At 34.1% G+C, this 21581-nt stretch overlaps 1 protein-coding gene across 1 annotated transcript in view; it reads left to right on the top strand.

Annotated features, from left to right (window-relative positions):
• Positions 1-5562: 5562 nt before the first annotated feature.
• The window catches only part of LOC117101774, a 26618-nt gene continuing 10599 nt past the window's right edge, over positions 5563-21581 (top strand). Inside the window, exons 1-2 of the mRNA XM_033241832.1 lie at positions 5563-5791; positions 12630-12762. Coding sequence (XP_033097723.1) covers positions 5693-5791; positions 12630-12762 — 232 coding nt within the window. The 5' untranslated portion in view covers positions 5563-5692. The remainder of the gene's footprint in view (positions 5792-12629; positions 12763-21581) is intronic.

Raw genomic sequence — 21581 nt, forward strand, 5'->3', positions numbered from 1 at the left:
GTGTGTGTTTGCACACGATAAGAAAAACTCCGGTGCTACAAATAACAACTTTATTTGGCATTTTACATCAGCTTCAATTCATATTTTGTTCTCAATTTTTAAGCAATTTCAGCCTTAATGTTCTTCTTAAATTTTTTCTTTTAAAAAGAAGTAGGTCTACATAGAAGTGTTTTTTTTTTTTGTGTGTTTTTTTTTTGTTTTTTATTTTTTTTTATTGATGTTTTACTTCTTAAAATGTTCCGCTCGACCGATTTGGAGAAAAACGCAATTCGTCAGGGAAATATACATGTAGGCCTACTGGTCACGTCGAAACAAAAAGTCGAAGTGCTTTGCAAGTGCCCGCAGTACTCTAGTAATATAAACAAATAAATTGTCCTGGCTATCCGCCAGGCGCATCAGCTGATGTCTGGAAAATCGCCAAGTAAAAACCCCATAGGCCTACGATGTTCACAGACTATCTTTGAACTTTGCAGTGCATGAACATTGTACGTTAAATGTTTATCACAATTATATACATTATCACGAGGGAGAGCGACCCTGGGCCACGGGGCAGCGTAGCTTCAGAGGCCCCAATGACAGGTGTTTGGAGGCCGGCAAAGGGCCTCAAGCGAGAGATCCAAGGGCAGAGCTTGGACAATGGAGTTTGGTTGTGATACAAAAAAAAAGTATTTCTAGCGTTTCGTTGTTTATTATTACAATCCTTGATGAGAGTGGCCTATCCAGTTTTTTTTAAGAAGATGATTATCTTTTGTTAAAACAATAGTCTACTTTAAGGGGCACACAATTCACAAACCTAATAAAGATACTAAAATTTGTAAAATATCTACACTCTCACAAACATCAATTTATTCATTAGTATATAGGGTGCCTGGGGAGAGGACAATAGAAAGGTGAGGGACGCTAGCTGGCGGAATGTTTTTTAGGCTGATCAGATACAGTACGGTACGGTATATCTTTAGTGTGAAAAGTATATTTAAAAGTTTCGGTTTTAGGCCTAGAATTAATTGATGATATAAGTAGGCACTGTGTCCTGTCCGTCTTACTTGGCAGTGAATGGTATTCCATTAACTGAGATTTATGTTCAATGTTAAAATGTTATAATACAGATTAGCTCATAGGAAACGTCAGATTGAAGAGGTCGATCCAGCGCGGATGTTTGCCGAGCTATGATTTAACAATCTATACTGTCAGAGTACTAATTGAGCTGGGGGCCTCGAGAATGAGTTTAACCGAGATATAAGGTAACGGCTATAGACGTGTTTTTTACATATCAAACTGATGTAAAATACAATCTGGATGAGCAAGCTCCACAGCCGCTGTAATAAATTATACCCAGAGGCGAAAGTCCCAATTACTTTGAGTTTTCATGTCATCTTTCATGTCCTAAACTCTCTTCTTAAAATATACAATATAAATATAATGTCTCGAATTTGTATGTCGCAAATTCCAAGCTAGACCATAACACGTTAATAGGCCAAACCGGCACAAACCTTCCATGCTCATTGGGGAGATTGGTAGCTCGTGCGACCGTGTACGCATCGCACAAACTAATACATTCAATACCCATTTATACTCCTGGGTAGAAAGAGGCAAATTTAGATAATAAGTGCCTTGTCAAAGAACGCAAGTGAAATGCAGAGCGAGTGGATTCGGAACTCCGACCTCAATGTTGAACCGCGACGCCACTGTGCCAACCGTGCCCACTTCGTGCTTCCGCCGGTTTTTTGCGTTACGGTCCAGAGCCTGCGCCCACAAAATGTATAGCAAAATTAAAGAAGCTGGAATTATTTTCATTATTCTGTATCAACATTTCAAATTATATAAAATTAACCATGCGATCAAGTTCACCTACTGTATTTTGTTGCCGCTGTTCATTCAAGGACATATACCTTAGGCTGAAATAATATTTTATACCTTGTACTTGGTTTTGTATGAAAAGTTCAGGGTGAAAATATTTTAATTATAACCAATAATAATAATAATAATAATAATAATAATAATAATAATAATAATAATAATAATAATAATAATAATAATAATAGTAATAATAATAATAATAATAACAATAATAAAAATAATAATAATAATAATAATAAACCTTTTACTTGGTTTTGTATGAAAAGTTCAGGGTGAAAATATTTTAATTATAACCAATAATAATAATAATAATAATAATAATAATAATAATAATAATAATAATAATAAATACTACACCCATATCCATCATCTGCCGATGTTGAAAGGAAGGTTTGTTTATTTTAATTATTTATTGTTGATATTTTAACTATAAAATAAACTGACAAATGCGCAATGCATTTAGCATAATATACGCTCTATAGGCCTACCAAGTTGAGCTTATTATTATCATCGTCATCATCAACGTTAGAACCACGTGCGTAGGCCTATATATACACAATTTGTATTGCTATCTTCAAAAGACCGTTGTAGTTGATTGACACAGAAGAGTTCTAAACAAAATTTTTGTTTTGTTTGCTCTGTATTTATGGTATCATTTATGTTGACGTTTTCGAAAGATTAAAAAGTTTACAAAGGAAGGTAGAAGAACGACTAATTGCTGATATAACCAGGATCAACAATACTACCGTACTACTTAAAAATAAATTCCAAACTGTAACTAATTTTTATGAATACTTACCGTATACCATAACCAAAGCCATTAATGCTATTATAATAAGTGACAAGTTCCTTAAAATCAATTCAATAAAACGTTTTAGTGTTCGAAAGAAGGAAACACGTTCTTCGGATTTTGCATAGCAAATGGAAATTATTACTTCATAATTTAAAATTAATTTTTCGTATGTTGTGTATTGGGTACCGGTACCGTAAGGAATGAAAGTTAAATTACTTTTGTGACTTGATTCGTGATTGTTGATTTTATTTTAACATAAAGATATAGGCCTAGGCCTATATCTGAAGTCAAATCTCGATCAATTCCAACAATTTTAAACATTGAATTTCTAATTTAGATTTGATTTGATTTTGATTATACATTTATATATATAATAATTATAAATATAATATACATATATATATATAATAAATCATCAAAGAAAGGTAAATACAGTGTTTTAATAAAGGACATTAATACATCGCGTAGCATAGCTCTCAACGAATGTAGTCCTGTAAAATAAATGAATAAAGAAATTGTGTAATAAAATGCCTCTGTCGGGACTCAAACCTGCGACCTCTCGCTGTCAAGGCGAGCGTCATAACCATTAGACCACGGAGGCTTCATGGTTGAACAGATTCAAATACCACCAGATACACTCCATTACACAATAGGAACGGCTAGAAACAATATAGGTACATAAGGTACGGCTAGAAACAATATAGGTACATATAATATAAATCAAGATAGCCGTTAACACTGTTAAATTATATATAATAAATCATCAAAGAAAGGTAAATACAGTGTTTTAATATAGGTATATGTACCTATATATACCTGTAAATACAGTGTTTTAATATAGGTATATGTACCTATATTGTTTCTAGCCGTACCTATTGTGTAATGGAGTGTATCTGGTGGTATTTGAATCTGTTCAACCATGAAGCCTCCGTGGTCTAATGGTTATGACGCTCGCCTTGACAGCAAGAGGTCGCAGGTTCGAGTCCCGCCAGAGGCATTTTATTACACAATTTCTTTATTCATTTCTTTTACAGGACTACATTCGTTGAGAGCTATGCTACGCGATGCATTAATGTCCTTTATTAAAACACTGTATTTACCTTTCTTTGATGATTTATTATATATAATTTAACAGTGTTAACGGCTATCTTGATTTATATTATATGTACCTATATTGTTTCTAGCCGTACCTATTGTGTAATGGAGTATATCTGGTGGTATTTGAATATGTTCAACCATGAAGCCTCCGTGGTCTAATGGTTATGACGCTCGCCTTGACAGCGAGAGGTCACAGGTTCGAGTCCCGCCAGAGGCATTTTATTACACAATTTCTTTATTCATTTATTTTACAGGACTACATTCGTTGAGAGCTATGCTACGCGATGTATTAATGTCCTTTATTAAAACACTGTATTTACCTTTCTTTGATGATTTATATATATATATATAATTTAACAGTGTTAAACGGCTGTCTCTTATACACATCTAGATGTGTATAAGAGACAGAGACATATATATGTAGGCCTATACCAATAAAATTTAATGTCTCAATTAAGTCAAAGTGTCTTGCAGTACTTTCATGTCTGTCAACCATTCTATAACCGAGGCATACCTGGAATCGCATCAATTTAATTGATAATTCTGATCACTATGTATTTTATATGTATATATATATATATATATATATATATATATATAATTTAAATGCAATAAATTAACTAAAAATTACAAAATCAAACATTCAAATAGCCTAAATTATCACTTATCAAAACAACCCATATTTTGCTGATAGGCCTACTATCATTACCCGTCAGTATGCAATAAAGTATAAAGCTTTTTTGTTAATTGTTGAGAACATGTTCTGGTACCATACCGTACTAATATCATTTGAACCATGATTAACAAAGTATGGTGTAAATATAGAAGCGCACCTAGATCTAGAAAATACTTCTTAAGCCGGAAACACCGTCTACTCCTGCTTTAATTTAAAGCCTGTAAGTCTGAAAATGTGAAATGCTGTCTAAATTATCTTTATTCCTATATATTCAGACTACACGACTACCGATACTATTTCATCACTGGTCCATTTCCTGCAACACACATTTATGCCTATACCCTATAGTTGACTCCATTTTATTGTGAATTAACTTGCATGTACATACATGATTCATATATGCAAATGAGTTGATCGTCTACAAATTCAATTAATTATCGTTAATAGAGGAAACTGAAATATAAACTGAACTTCGTTTGGAAGTAATGATAATTTGGAATTAGATCTGAAAACGTCATAAAGGAAAGGCGCTAAAGCATGACCCCGTGTTGCTGAAGTAGGCTCTTTTTAGTATCAGCCACAGTGCGTACAAAACTACTAACTTAGATTTACATGCATTTAAATACATAAATGTATTGTCCACCGCCAAACTGAGATCGCAGGCCTATATTTAGTTATTTATAGATCAAACGCTCTCAGGATTAACTCATTTTTTATTTAGTCATCATATATTTTATAACTTTAAATTTTGCAAATATTGAGACAGATTGCAATAAAAATATTTTATCATGGTATGATCATGAAGTTTAAACGAGGTCTTGACACTCAGTCGGGTTAATGTTGAACTTCAAATATTTATAGGTCCCTAAACTGATTTAGTTTAATAGTCTCTGTGGTTAAATTTAATATAGAACAATATGAAATGATATAGATCTACACGTACGCCTATTATGTTTCAGACATGGACCATTAAAAACCATATATTATGACAAACACAATAGTGGATTAACCAGACCAATCAGCGACGAATATACATTGTTACGTTAGTAACACAGGCTTTTCATTCATAGAAAAAAGTTGTGGCTTGTTCTTGGGGATTACTACCGGTCTTTACTGTTGTCAACTTTCAGGGTTAGTGATCTCAGGTTCGCACGACCCTATTGACTTGTTATGCGAGTACTTTGACAGCAATCCGCCAGTCGTTCGGAAATCATGGTTGAGGAAAGACGACTGTACCGAGGAGCGGGCGTATCTAAACATCTTCAATTATGGACCTCCTAAGGTTGTGTATTCATATTATTATATTGCCTATTTTTTCCTCTGGGAATATAATCAGTTTCTCACAACAGGCGGCAAAGGGAGTAACGGTAAGTTCTACACTCTCGAAAATTATACTAACAGAGGTTTTTCTGTTTTTGATTTGTGCTAAATAACTGCATATACTTATTAATTGTATGCATTGTTATCTACCTTATTTTATATGTTTAAAGAAAGATAATTAGCTGTAGTATCTATTTAATAAATTACATTATAAATATCCCTGTGTTATAACATATTGTAGAATATGTCTGATTAAAGTTTTGTTGTGTGTGTATAGGCCTATATATACATATAGGCCTACATATATACATACATACATATATATATAGATATATATATATATATATATATATACATACATACATGTGTATTTATATATTATGTATACATACATATGGTTCAAAAGCATGGGAATACAGAGTCTATTGGCACTTGGATTACCACTGCAACTTCGTGATTCGCTTATACTGTTGGGTCGCAGGTTGTCGCAGGTTGTCGCAGGTTCCTCTTCTGTTACGTTTGAACATAATATACAATTATCCATATACACATGCATTATTATATTTCTAATTATGTTTAAATTAACAGTAGACATTAAAATCACTTAAAATTCACTCCTACATATTTCTATAATCCTATAGCGTATTTAAAGAGTAACGCGTACAATATTTGTTTTTACTATTTTTTTTTTTTTTTTTTTTTTTTTTTTACGACAGTCGTTTTTTTTTTTTTTTTTTTTTTTTTTTTTTTTTTTTTTTTACGACAGTCGTGTTTCGGAGAGCTCCTCGAAAGCTGATGGATCTATAATCTCTAGATCACTTCTGAGTAATCCGGTCCAGCACGACTCTCTTTAATTTGTTTGTAATCGTTTTGAATGAAATAAAATGAAATGTGTATACAGTACTCTCTTTCCCTAAATATTATAGGCCTACTACATATAAGGTGAGGCCTAGTTGAAAAATGAATGTACTGTATATGCCATATAATACATACCGTATAAAATTGGCTTATATGATAATGTGTATTCTGTATGTGTATATTCTCAAATGTTTATTTTACATCTATATATATCTTCTAAATATAATCTACATATATTTAATCTCAAACTTAATACTCATCTGTTTCCTATACGATCGCAACTGGACACCTATCACCACGAAAGCTCCATATTTTTTTTTTTATCTCAGGGGGTTTCTTTATATATGAAGACTTGTATGTGTAAAAATTTATTATTGATGAGATATACTTAGAAATTAATGTAATACTTTAATTATGATAATCAGTCAGGACGTGACATATACAATAATTCATATTATTATGTGTATAGCATTATTCAGTAACAATACTTCGACTGGTCAATATGATATGCTAACTATGCCTATATGAATCTCAAAATACTGAGCTCTAACTTTATTAGGCGTATATACGATAAAAAAGTTTCCAACAGATCATGATCAAATTAAAGCAAAGTAAAACCACACTGTTTATGAAAGAAGTTGTGTCACTTTCATTCAAAAAATAAAAACACATCAACGTTCAATTGTCATTCAATTAAATCAATCACTTTGTCACTCAATCAACCACTCAATCACTCGCACTTGTGGAACAAATTCGCAAAGGATGTGGCTAAATAATTTTGAATACGCCGTACCAAAGGAGGTATAAACTTTTTTATAACCTTTGGTCGTACGACGTTGTTATTTTTATATCACAGCTGTTGTGAATAGTCTACTTTGAAGGCAAGACAGGAAAGACTTTTACTGAACCCTATAAGTCAGTGTTTTTCGTCTTATAACTAGGCCTAATTACTGCATTATAAGTATTTCACAGTTTTGTGATTGCTGCAGATATTATTCTCCTGAAGACGATTAAAGTAACTCATTTGAAACGTCGAGATATTCTAAACCAAACAACAACAGTTCTTTTCAAAACTATCTACGTGGTGTACCGCAAACATTAATATATAATATTGATATGTTATCAACTATTGCATGGTTGGTTGGTTTTCAATGCATGCTTTGATTTCTATTAGTGTCATACATTATTTTGATTCATTGTTTAAGTCATGTATGCCCGTAATTTTTATATGTTTATTCCTGAATGATTGAATGAATGATAATTATTCAGAATTTGTTGAATATAGTGTAGGCCTAGTTTTATTAGGAATATATTATTAATAAAATTATTATTTTTATTATTGTTATTATTGTTTTTGTGTTTGTTATTGTTATAATCATCATCATCGTTATTATTATTATTATTATTATTATTATTATTATTATTATTATTATTAGGCTATTATTATATGCAACAAGGGCTTCAGTGAGTAAAGTTTAGACAATGTCCAATTGAAATTATGGGGTAGTTCTATTTCTGTATATTTTCGTGGTTGTCATTTTACCTTTAAGAATGCCTTGGCGATGGGAAATCATCGGCAATTAAATGTTCATACAAATATTAGTTATTTATCGTGGAACTATTAGTAGGTCAGTTTTACTTTGCAATAAGTGACTCATACAAATATATTGAATTGTATACACATTGAGTCGCTAATTTGACATATCTTGGTGTACTTGTCAGCACGGAGCGAAAGGTGCTTCCTCCATGGGATGTTGTAATTAGTAAGGTTTGCAAATAAAATCATTTTTCAGACTTTTCATAATATGACACAGCACATATATGTTATATGTTTTTCAAAACCACATGAGAATCACTAAAAAAAGTACCATGCCTTCAATAATATGCTTCATTAACAACCATTTTTTATTCGCCCACTATTTAGAGAAGTATCCGATGAATGCGGTCTTAGGCATCCCTTATGACAAGCCATACAACCCTTGTAGAATATACAACAAATAAGATATTGATCTTTTAGGTCCCAAAAATGAAATTACAGAGAGTGTAACCGGTTAGCTAATGAAAGTATCGAAGGCAGATCATCATCATCAATCAGCAGTCAGCAAGTGTTGCTATCAATATAAAAGTCAACTTCACAACACTGCCAACATCACCAACATCTTCAGCCTTGTCGTCATCAACAACCAACCGTATAACTTCATCATCATTATGATCATTATCGATATTCAGTTGGCGTGATACATATATGGAGCATTTGCCAATTATTGAACCAGTGATCCACTCTCCATTATCATCATAACCATCATTATTATTATGATCGTTATCTTATTGACGTGATACCTCTATGGAGATTTTGCCAATTATTGATCTTGTATCCACATGATTATGATCATCATCATCAACAACAAAAAAATCATTATCATTATTATTATTATGATCATCGTTGTTAACCTATTGACGTGCTACGTCTGGAGATTTTGCCATTGACCCAATGATCTAGTATCCACATGATGATGATCATCGTTGTCGTCATCATCATCATCATCATCATCATCATCATCATCACCATCATCATCTCATCATCATTTTATCATCGGCACCATAAAGGCCTAATTTATGCAGTGGTAATGGATTGGACTACTTGGTGCGTACCTAGTCCAGGAACTGTCATGTGATCCTCGATCCACCCTGAGACGGCCTGGGACCCTTAATTTGTCAAGATTTAACATAAAATGGAGATAAAAAGAAAATTATATTCCAATTTTTGTCATTTCAGGCCATCTAGAGGTGCCATAATCATAAATTTTCTGATATATTATACCCTCCATCTGGGAAAGTCCCTCTCCCCCACCTCTATTTAAAATTGCTGGATTCGACACTGATATTATATCATGTATTGCGTCGTTAAAAACATTTAGAATACAATGACAACCATGATTAAACGTGCACATTTAAGTAATAATAACAGATGTACGGTACATATAATGTATATATAATCAGGTAGGCCAATCTGTTCTCCAATGAAATTGGTCATTAGCTCGTTTTGAAATTTAATCTTGAAAGAATGTATAAATTATGTTTTATAGCCGGCGGAAATGAAAAATAGAGTCCCAGGGATAGAATGAAAGTTTGTTAAATTATAACTTCAGGTGTAAACACAACAGAAATGCTGGGAAGCTGGGGTTTTTAACCAGTAGAATTCACTCACCAGGAACTGATTTTTTTAGCTGCCATCTTCAGAAAACGTTTATATCATATTTCACATCGTGTTCGCAGTGCTGTAAATCAAGGTCACCTATACTCAGAGATTGCTCCGAAGTTATTATAAAGGAATATCAAATATAGACCCGCATGCCCTTATATATTTGACGTTTAGAGATGATTGTTTTTTTCTGTATTAGGACTACCTATCAGCAATACACAAATAATAACAAAACAAATAATAGCAGCTGTGCAATAGCTTTTACAGCGCCAATTCAAAAATTATTAAAAGTGAAAGTGAAAAATAATCTAGAATAAAAAGCTATAAAAAATAAGTTTTTTTTAAATTCTTCGTAAATAGAACTACATTTTTGTTTAACACAAATGGGTAACTGGCTCCAGAGAAGCCTGAACAGAGAATTAGCGTTGACTATGTTTTACGTTTGTTTTTAAGTAAAGCCTGGTTTCCATACAATCGCTACACGCTATCGCTGACTCATTTGTCGACGCTGATCGGTCAGTTGAATCCCGATTACGTCAGGGATGGCTGTACGCAGTGCAAGGATTGGAGTGAAAACGCTGTAGCGACTGTGTGGCAATTATGGAACCCAGGCTTTACGGATGCTAATTGTTGTAGCCTAGCAGTAGTTGTAGGCCTCTGATGGTGGTGGTTAGTTAAGTGGTGCTGCTGTGGTAGAGGTATTATTGTAGGATTGTTACAACACCTAGAGCATTTAATGACCAATTTAATGTGTGATCAATGATTTATAGAACTGACCCATGAGGATACGTATTAATTACTCTGATTAATATCGAATGGTAGAACATCAAGTTTATATAGGCCTATTCATGGTCCAATTCAGTATAATCGACTACTACCCCAATAATGGTGGGGCTGAGGCGGTATAGATCCTTCATCTGTGAAAATGACTCTCTGGGCCCCTCTATTTTGATTTCCTGGAGATCCGCCACTGAATCCAATCTTTACCTCTTCACTTCACCTCACGAAGCCGACAAACACTGCTGTTGAAAGCTTGTGCTACAGACGTTATATTGTATGGTTGAACCTGATATGAAACTCCGGGAATAATTGAACATAATTCGAAATATGTGAGTGACAGAAACCATCGATTTCGCCCATTGATGGCACAGTGGAAGCTAAAACTAAAATATTTATTGACTGACGCGTTCGTAATTCTAACAGTATGAATAATGAAGATCCATTTGGAGGCGATTATTAACAATAAAGTTCATTCACAATGTGACGCCACAAGAATAAAGCTAACTTATGTCACTCATTTCTAATAATAACACATATGAAATAGGAAGTGATTTTAAAAGAAATATAGATGCTTAGTATTGAATTTGAATATTACGGTAACAATTTTAAAATGGTTGGGTTGGAATTATACTGCTCGACCACTAGGCCTATTGAAATAAATCGTATACACAATTTTGAATGGATGCACTTTTTCAAAAATTGCTTTTGAGATAATGATTTAATTTAGATTGTTAACATAAATGATAATGCAGGTAAAACCGAAGTTGAACAATTTAGTCAGCCATGGTGGACTGACCCCCATATCCTGTGCAATTTAATTTTAATTTCCTTGATTCTTGATATTTTTTATGTCGTTGATGACAAAAAAAAATGTAAAAAATAACAAAAAGAGAAAGAAATAAAGGTGGGCGAAATCCCCACAAAAGAGAAAAAAAAGGCCTATTGAAATAAGCCTATTTCAGGTAAAGCCAACTTATCAGGCAGTAATTACTGACTGTAAAGCGATCGTGTATATAGTAATGTTGTCCAATTTTTTTGTTTTTTTGTTTTTTTGTTTTGTTTTATTTTTTATTTATTTTTTTTGGGGGGGGGTGCTCTGGCTGTTTTACTTACGTTTACTGAAAGAACTTTCACATTACCAATTTTTGTATGCTTACTATGCCTCAACAGAGATTCCGTCATCGTTCTCTATATTTTGTTCTTTTGAGTACCATATGTTACCTATATACTTCACTGTTTAAATTACGTCATAATAAGAGGCCAATTTTATTGTATTTTTAATTGAAATTTCTGAGCTCACCGTCTTGTAATTATGTGTTGCTTATAATTGCCTTAAAAGCTGATCAAAAGCTAACCATAAAAAATGTCACTGTGCGATTAATACGCATAGAAGCATATTCACTAGACGCCCTATATGTGATATATAATTTAAACATTTTTGTAGCGTCAAATGTGTGAACGAATTTTAAAAAATCATAATACCCTACAGGCAATCTTGAAAAAACGTACCGGTAACAATACATATCGTGAATGAAAAGCTGTAGGTATAAGTGAATTTCACACCTTGAATTTATTATAATAGAGTACTTGTTAGGCCCTAGGCACATGTACATAACCAGGTGTAGGTGCCTCGGTAGGCCTGTTGTTTTATAACCAGTAACATTCAACTTATTGTATCGGTCGACAGACATATCCTTGGGCTAATAATAATGTGGAGCAATATTGTATGACCTTGGCGATTAGACACCAATTATTAGATAGTGATCGTGGTATGGCCAGGGGAATGCTCAGCAATGTACAGCTGTTGCAATCGCAGTTGAATATATATATACTGTCTTATTTCATCTATATCACCCATAGGACTTCGAAACATATTTTAAGTTTTTGAGACATTGGATAGCCTTATTCCCGTCTAAGGTAGCTTAGACGGGATAACAAAATATGTTTCAGCAACGTCCATTGATCTTTGACAATTAAAAAAAAAAGGCTAATTTGGGTGAGAAAATCAATCAAAATATAAACCCACTTTATTAATTTCTTTACAGGAAGGACAACAAGACGATGTGTTCAAAAACGAGTCGTTGGCAGTGAAGCACAGAACAGCGAGAAAAGCTACCTCGAATAAGGACAGACTCTGGCCTGGTGGAATAATCCCCTACATTATACAAGTACCGTCAGGTATACATATGAACTCATTTCGATTGTAGTGTGGGGGGGGGGGGGAAGGATTTGGGGGGTTTCCCTAATGTAAATGGGCGTTGTCAGGACCGATCTGAACCCCTTGGAGGAAGTCCAGAGGCAAAGCTCAGAAAGGTTATGACAATCGATTTTAGCCTCCAAGACTCCAAGATTTTTTCTCCGTTTTTACGCTGAGGGTGGGGACAGCACTCTCCAACGGAAACACCTTCCTCATTGGCGCCACCCCTATTAATTTGCAATAGAATGAATATTAAAGATTATTATTATATTATTTCCGGTGATAAGAATCTCTGATTTGCCTATGGTTAAGATGACGTCATGGGATCATTAAGAACTGCCATTAAAATCAAAGTATTCAAAGAGAGGTTGAATGAGTTTGCATTCCTATTACCGGTATACATTCTCGAAAAGATCGAACACTTTAAACTTAATTTAAATTTACACTGTAATTTATGAGTTCATATTACAGTAGGCCTAAATTTTTGTGGGCCAAGGGAAATAAAAGACTTAAAATTGATTGGTAATGTATAACCTTACAATAAAAAAAAAAACAAGAATACAAATCCACTCAACGCTTGATGTAGCCTAGTTACCGTAGTGAGATTTGAGAGGCAGGATTAATTTTCCAGAGCATCATATTGCCAATTATTGTGTAAACTCAAATTCAAAAATTTGATCGTACCTAATTTCATGTTGACCCAGTCACGTCGGTTGTAATTATAAACAAACATTTTGCAAAAATCTGTACCAAACTGGACAAATATTACTAGACACATAAAATAGCTGACGCTTTTCACTTTCACAACTTAACCCGCCACTTAGCCAATCTATACCTAGAGTAGTAGAGGGGTAAGTGGGAAAATCACCCTTGGCCTGGGCCGCGTAGAAGCCGGAGCCAGTAGTGTGAAAATAGTGATGGAAAAAATGTCGTCCATTTTGGATAAAGTAAAAAAATTAGACAACCAAATACTTAATACTTTGGGGTGGGGGTGGGTTTCGCCTAGACCTCCACTTCGGCAACGCCACCCGACTGCACTGGGGCATTAGGTGACCCCCAGACCTCACCCGTGACCCGTGGGGAAAGGAACGCGTGCTGTCGATTGACCCTGAGTACTGTACGTGTGAAAAGCCCTGGCATCTTCAAAACCTCCACCTTTCTGGCAACTAAATTTTTTAAGGAGTTAGTTTGTTCACCATTAACCGCTATTGAATATCATAGTGATTCAGTTACCAGAGGTGGCGCCAGCGGGGGGGGGGGAGCGGGGGAGCCAGGGCCCCCCGTCGGGGAGAGCTCCCCCACCCCGTCGGGGAGAAAAAGCACAATTCGTCGGGGAGAAAAATAATTATATACTTTCTACATATTAGTAGACTCTAAAATCGATTAAATAAGCCTTTGAAACCCCTAAATTGTCAAAATTTTCGGGGGCTTCGCCTCTAGGACCACTTTCGACACCTTTTAATAGAAGCTCTACCACGCCCACTTTGCTTTCGTCGGGGAAACCCTGTCAGTTACCCAGAATTATTAATCGATCATGCTAAGATAGGTATGGAAATTGTTACAAACTCATAAAAAGATTTAAACGCGTGATAATTTTTGGCATTGGAACAATTGGTGCTTTTCTTTGTTAAACAAAGAGCCTATACTGTTTTAGTTTCAACCATTAACGCCTGTACCTACAACATCTGGAAATATAATTTACTGTAGTTGAATTATAAATAAATACAGGTACCTTTGTGGTGTATGAAATTACAAAAAATGTTAAATGATTTGTACATTGCCAGATCCCGAAACGACATTTCGTGTTTGTAAATTATTAATTAATTGTGTCGCTTATCGCAATGCCTGGTATATAAGCTCTTTTTTTTTTTGCTTTGCCAAGAAGAAGGTCCAGATCCCGTGATATACAGTATGCTTCTAGATAATAAATACACCACAAATCACTGCTTCTATGAGTGATAGCTCTTAGGAATGTCAATCAATGAAGGACCAGCACAGTTAAAATGTCCTTGAATCAACTGAGAAGGTGTGGTATTCCTGCCTTTAAAATACTGTATTAACAAATCATAATATATGTAATAAAGGAAATTGTAATATTTAGTGGTTAACACATTCCACTCCATTTTAGTTAGGTATAGGTCTATTAGTATTTTGTATCTCTATATATGTAGAATAAGTAACTGAAACATATCAGGCATCATATTGATTAGTACGGTATATAGGCCTAGTAGTAGACCTCACTAGTATAGTAGGGCTTGATGCACTGTTTATTAAGTCATGCGTGCAACATTGTTGCTTGTTTTGGGTTTTTCTTAACAAAAACTTTATGCTGTATTGTAATACAATAATACATATTGAAGTAGGCCTACAGTGTAAGGTCTGAAACGTGTACCATACGTTTGCCTCGATCAACGTGAAAGTGATATCAGTGTATTTTGAGTTAATTGGTGTCTTTGCATTTAACCCAGTGTCCGAGAAAGTGGCCGGATTTCCGAGAGTACTCTTGCTAAAATTGTTTTTGGTGAAACATATCCCGGGCATACATCTGTCGCAATGGCAGCTAGCTCTTTAGTTTAAAAAAATGTTATTTGTGTTTATTTGTATTTGTATCAACTTAGTAGGGTCTATTCTTATGCATGATTCTGCGACATACAAGCTCCTTTTTTGCTTTTTCAAGAAGAAGGTCCAGATCCCGTGATGTACAGTATGCTTCCAGATAATAAATAGACCACAAATCACTGCTTCTATGAGTGATAGCTCTTAAGAATGTCCATCAATGAAGGACCAGCACAGTTAAAATGTCCTTGAATCAACTGAGAAGGTGTGGTATTCCTGCCTTTAAAATACTGTATTAACAAATCATAATATATGTAATAAAGGAAATTGTAATATTTAGTGGTTAACACATTCCACTCCATTTTAGTTAGGTATAGGTCTATTAGTATTTTGTATCTCTATATATGTAGAATAAGTAACTGAAACATATCAGGCATCATATTGATTAGTACGGTATATAGGCCTAGTAGTAGACCTCACTAGTATAGTAGGGCTTGATGCACTGTTTATTAAGTCATGCGTGCAACATTGTTGCTTGTTTTGGGTTTTTCTTAACAAAAACTTTATGCTGTATTGTAATACAATAATACATATTGAAGTAGGCCTACAGTGTAAGGTCTGAAACGTGTACCATACGTTTGCCTCGATCAACGTGAAAGTGATATCAGTGTATTTTGAGTTAATTGGTGTCTTTGCATTTAACCCAGTGTCCGAGAAAGTGGCCGGATTTCCGAGAGTACTCTTGCTAAAATTGTTTTTGGTGAAACATATCCCGGGCATACATCTGTCGCAATGGCAGCTAGCTCTTTAGTTAAAAAAATGTTATTTGTGTTTATTTGTATTTGTATCAACTTAGTAGGGTCTATTCTTATGCATGATTCTGCGACATGGTTATTATCTGACGATTATCCGACTGAAATAACCGATTATAATCCGCTTAAGACTCATGTGAAGCATATTTCAACCAATCTCAATCATGTGGGATTAATCCGATGACGGTCCAAAATGCAATAATTTTAGATAGTTTAGAGCCCATTCCCTGACGGTGCCGCACATCGGGATAACTTCTTTTCTGTTTCCGCATACATAATAACTGGGTATATTATAAAACGTGCAAAAAATAACTACATAAGAAATTTCTTCTGTTGTAACACAGACCCAATAGGCCTAGATGTTTATAAAGAGTAATGGGAATATATTTTCCATTGGTGCGGAAACGTGTCCTAGACTAAGTACCGGTATGGTTCTCACTGGTGACGTCAAAGCTGCGCGTACGGCTGGCAGGTGCGATCGGCCAATGCAAAAATAAAACTACGTGTTGCATCATAGCCAATCAAAAGGAGAGCTCTGGATATGTTTATATTTTCCACATGTAATAAAAATGAATGCAATCTCAAAACAATGATGACGTGTACACGTGAGACTGGGTAGTACTGATAGTTGTCTCGGCTTTAAAGTATAGACACAATTGAACTATTTACAACGGAAACGTGTGTGGGTCGAATGCGTGTAGGATACCTAGCCTATCTATTCCATACAAATGCAAAATAAAATACGTTCTTAAAGTTTTCTTTTTCAACAATTGTTTACTTTTGAATAAAGTTGCATTTCATCTAAAACATTTAATTTGCTTGGAATGAAACGGAATCATAATTTTGATGAATAAGCTATTATGACGAAGTACGGTACTCGCCTTACTTTTGAGTTAGTTATTTATTTTATTATATTTTATTTTTGTTTATAAATAAGTAAATAATTCTTTATTGGTCCTCATTCAATTGGAAATCGGAAATTCGGGCTTGGCCCCTGGGTACTCGCAGCAGGCGCAATGCAGCGCCACCTAACTGCACAACAAATAAGGCCCCATACAAAATTATTAGTTTATAACCCCCTCGCTCATCACTTTTGGGGAAATTCTGATGTTTTTGTTTGTTTCAATCAACATATATTCTTATTTAAAGCGGTCATTTTTCATTTTTCCATCTTGTTTCACTTGAAAAGCTCAGGATTTTTTGCAAATATGTCTACTGGTACAACTCCCTCCCTCATCAGTTTTTATTCTTTGATAGGGTGATAAACTAATAATTTTTAATGGGGCCTAACGGACACACACACAGATACAAACATTGTCCTTCTCAGTGATCAGTGATGAACATGACTATACTGGAATTTTAACTTTGTCATGATTATATTATAAATGCATGTCTAGCCACTAGCGTTGCAATTCAAACTACCCTAGATGTTTTGAGTGTAATCGTCATCGACGAAGATTGTTTAAAATCCATCAATTATGTTGCATATCTCTTTGTCGAATGTGGTTTTCAAAATTGACCAGCGTTTCGGTAAATCAAGACAGTTTCCGTTAAATCCCCCTGCTACTGAGAAATTCTATGGTTTACAGTTGCATTCATTGTTCTTTAACATTTAGGACACAAAATAGGCCTAAAACAATTTCAAACTCAATTGAAAAAAATATATATTTTTAGTTCAAACAGCTCAAGTGTCATCATACAACAAATTTGATAATGTCAGGGGTGGCGGTTGAGGGCTAATAAATAACCACCTCGCTGGAACTACACTAAAATCTCATCTTGTGCGCAGTGATTATGGGCAGTAGTAGAGGCCTGTGGAAGTTCTTCCCGTCTGGGAGCTCAACACAATTCGTCGGGGAAGAAAAAATATAGTTAAGAGATTAAATGCTTTTGCCGTATACAATAATTCGCGTTATACAGAGCAGACTGTATATTAAATAATGGGATAAGGCCAAATTAGGCTCATACATGTGTTTCAAATGGTCCTGTATGTAATTCGTACCATACGTCATGACTGAAAAACATACAATGCACTTTACATCCTATGTTACCAAAGATTATATCATGTTGGTCTAATTGGTATGAAGTCAGTTACCGGTTTAATTTACCGTATGCCAGACATGTTTATAATTGCATTCCAATTTACACGCAAGGCTGATGTTCGTAAAATTGTTTAGAAATACGAAGAGGAACTCCTTTATGTTTTAGTAGTTGGGCCTGACCTCCATCCATCTGTAGCCTAAAAGTTTAGGCCTATTCACTTGGGGTACAACATATAGAATTAATTTTATTAAAATTCCGTTCATCGTTATGGTGGATCGTTTAAGAATCACTTGGGTGTACAGGGCTCATCTAGCTTCTACTTCGGTGATTGATAAGGTTCTAACTTTAACGGGGAATGAATAACAAAGTCAAAGTTACTTACTGTATAAATTGAAACTGTTGTCTTCGTGGAATTTCTAAGAGTTATCACTGTAGTTTTCTTTGTTTGCTGAAGTCTTGATACTTTTACCATGGGCCTGCAATAACAATATTTAATCAAAATATTTTTAGCACTCAACCAAGAAAATCAATTCGCCACTTACACGACCGACGGCAAGATCAACAAAACTCCAAAAATCGGTTTGAAATGACCAGAGAAGTTAAGAAATACTGCGAAATTGAAGCAAATTATTTGTGAAACTATAGATTATTATATTATATTTCATTGTAACATTTGGTAACAATTTACTGTTAAAAATTAAACAAAATATGGGTATATGAACCGAAATTATATATATATACATATATAGACATATATATATATATAGATTATTTATATATTTCATTGTAACATTTGGTAACAGTTTAACATATATAGATTATTATTTATATATTTCATTGTAACATTTGGTAACAATTTAATGTCAAAAATTAAACAAAATATGGGTATATGAACCGAAATGTTATATAAATATATACATTATATATTAAAAATGATTTATAGTAAAATTTTGCTTAAGATGCCCTGACCAAAATTTGTTGTATTGTACTTTTTGTAAATGTGCAATAAATAGATGAAATTAAATGCAAATCTACGGCAAACTGCCAAAAAATTCATCATTTTTACTATTGGGCTGTTTTAACAAACGAACAGTACAGTACACACGTCTCCAAGCAATCTGCGGTGTGTGTTTGATGTTATTATTTCTCTACATGCCTCCATAGATACGTGCTGTTCTCAAAATAGGTTCAATTATACAAAATAAACTGAATTACGTTACATTATAAGGGTTATTGTGCTTATGGCTGACCACTAAATAAATCTTTACAGACCTGCAGCAGGGTATCAGACTTGAAACGTGCTATTTCTGTAAATTACATCTATCAGAAAGTTCTTTAGACCAATTGCTGGTGCACGTACAAACCATCGTTTATTCCGAGTCTTATCGATTTAATTGCTTTTGAGATTGGTAACTATCAAGACACAAGTGGTGAAATTTAAGTGTGTTTGAGTTGCTCATTCTATCAATGAAAATAAACGAACATCAAAATGGCTCTAGATTGAACTTTGGACTTTTTGTTTTGGACCCCCCTTGGTTTAGCCTAGAACCAATGTATCCAGCTCCTAGGTAGAGATCAAAGCTTCCCAACCTGGGTTTGTTTTTTTTTTATGGTAGGCAATGATTGATATTGACATGATGTCGTTGTAAATACCAGGAATAGTAAATTTTAGTCCTTAAAGTAACTTTTCACGAGTGCGTACAGTGCATGTAAATGAACGTGTAGATGTAAATGAGGTAACGCGCACTGTATCATAGCCAATCGCTAGTTCTGTAGATCTAGATTTGTCTTTTTCTTTCTTTTATTGTAGGGGTATAGAAGGAAGGTTGTAGATCCGAAAATAATTTCGACGTCAAGTTAGACCACAACTACTTGGATTACGAAAATTGATTTACAATCTCGAATATCCTTGTCTACAAAACAAAAAAAAGACTTGTGGAAAAACATTTTGACTACACTTTTTTTTTTTTAATAAGAAAACATTTTATAACAACACTGAGGCTGAAACTGCTTATAAAATAACAACAGAATAAGAACAAACTGAGGCGGCTGAGGTGAAATGTAAAATGAAAAAAAAATAATGTACAATAATAATTTTTTTTTCTTGAAAAGTGTGTAAAATAAGAACATTTTAAAGCCTGAAACAATGAGCCTGGGCATCCTGGTTCTTTAGGGAAAAATGAATAGGCCCTTGAATCAAACTGTGAAAACAACTGCTAGTCAGAGATGAATCCAACAGTACACGTGGAATGGATCCTTAACCTACATAATATACTGTCAAGAAATTTTATATCCGTAATAATGGGAATTGATTTATTACTATGAATGTCAGTAGGTGTATCTCAAAACGTTAGTGCTTCTGCATCCATTAGAATGCCGATAGCCTGGTCAAGCTTGGTTAGTTATTTCATAAATAATTAGTAATATTGAGGGCTTAAGCTTTTTTCTAGTCAAGATTGACAGCAAAATAAATGCTTAATAGATCCTACATTTTAGGATATTAAGGAATGTGATCTCAGTCGAAACGGCATACTTGTATAGGCCTGTAGATAGCTTTACGGTTAGGGTTAGTCAAATTCTTCAGATTAGCGTGAATTAAGCCACAATAGAAATAGATTTGATGGGATTTATTAACTGTCGTCCAGCGATCTCTCCTAACCCCGTGATTTAGGGGAAAAAGTCAGAGAAGTGGCTTAAAAACAAAAACACAAGGACACCTGCTCCACTTCGTAGTTTCTGGGGTAGTTGGCACTATGAACCCCTTAGCAGATTGGGAATTGACCTCGAATTCGCAGTGAAATCAGTAGATCAAAGTTTAATGCAGGTTATATTTATCTCCCAATTTACGACCTTTTTTAATCATAATGGCGATGTCCCAAACAGCGCCCCGTACAATTCAACCGGCGATCTTTTGAGGATACCCTCTAGACCACGGAAACCTGTTGGATGGATATTATCAACAGACTCACTTCAGACTCCAAGTACTCCACAGCCTATGATAACCCATCACACGGTGGATTTGTTGAATACCAACTCCCCCACGAGTCCAAAAACGACACTGTAACTCTTGAAACTTGCATCGGTAATCATAGTACCAGCCTGTTAGTGGCGATGATTTCGCTGTTGGTCTGTTGAAATTAAATAGATAAATAAATAAATAAATAGTAAACATATACAAGGCAGATTAAGTTGCTGCGTAACGCTGGATATATTTTTCATTATTATATACATATAAATAAATAAATAAATATATATATATATATATATATGTATATATATATATGGATATATATATATTAATTATATATAATTATATAGGCCTATATATTATTATATATATAATTACGGTATATATAAATATAATATATATATAATATAATATATATGGA

Source organism: Anneissia japonica, unplaced genomic scaffold, assembly GCF_011630105.1.
Source record: "Anneissia japonica isolate Jap-2015-1 unplaced genomic scaffold, ASM1163010v1 scaffold4988_len2956909_cov206, whole genome shotgun sequence".
Classification (NCBI taxonomy): Eukaryota; Metazoa; Echinodermata; class Crinoidea; order Comatulida; family Comatulidae; genus Anneissia; species Anneissia japonica.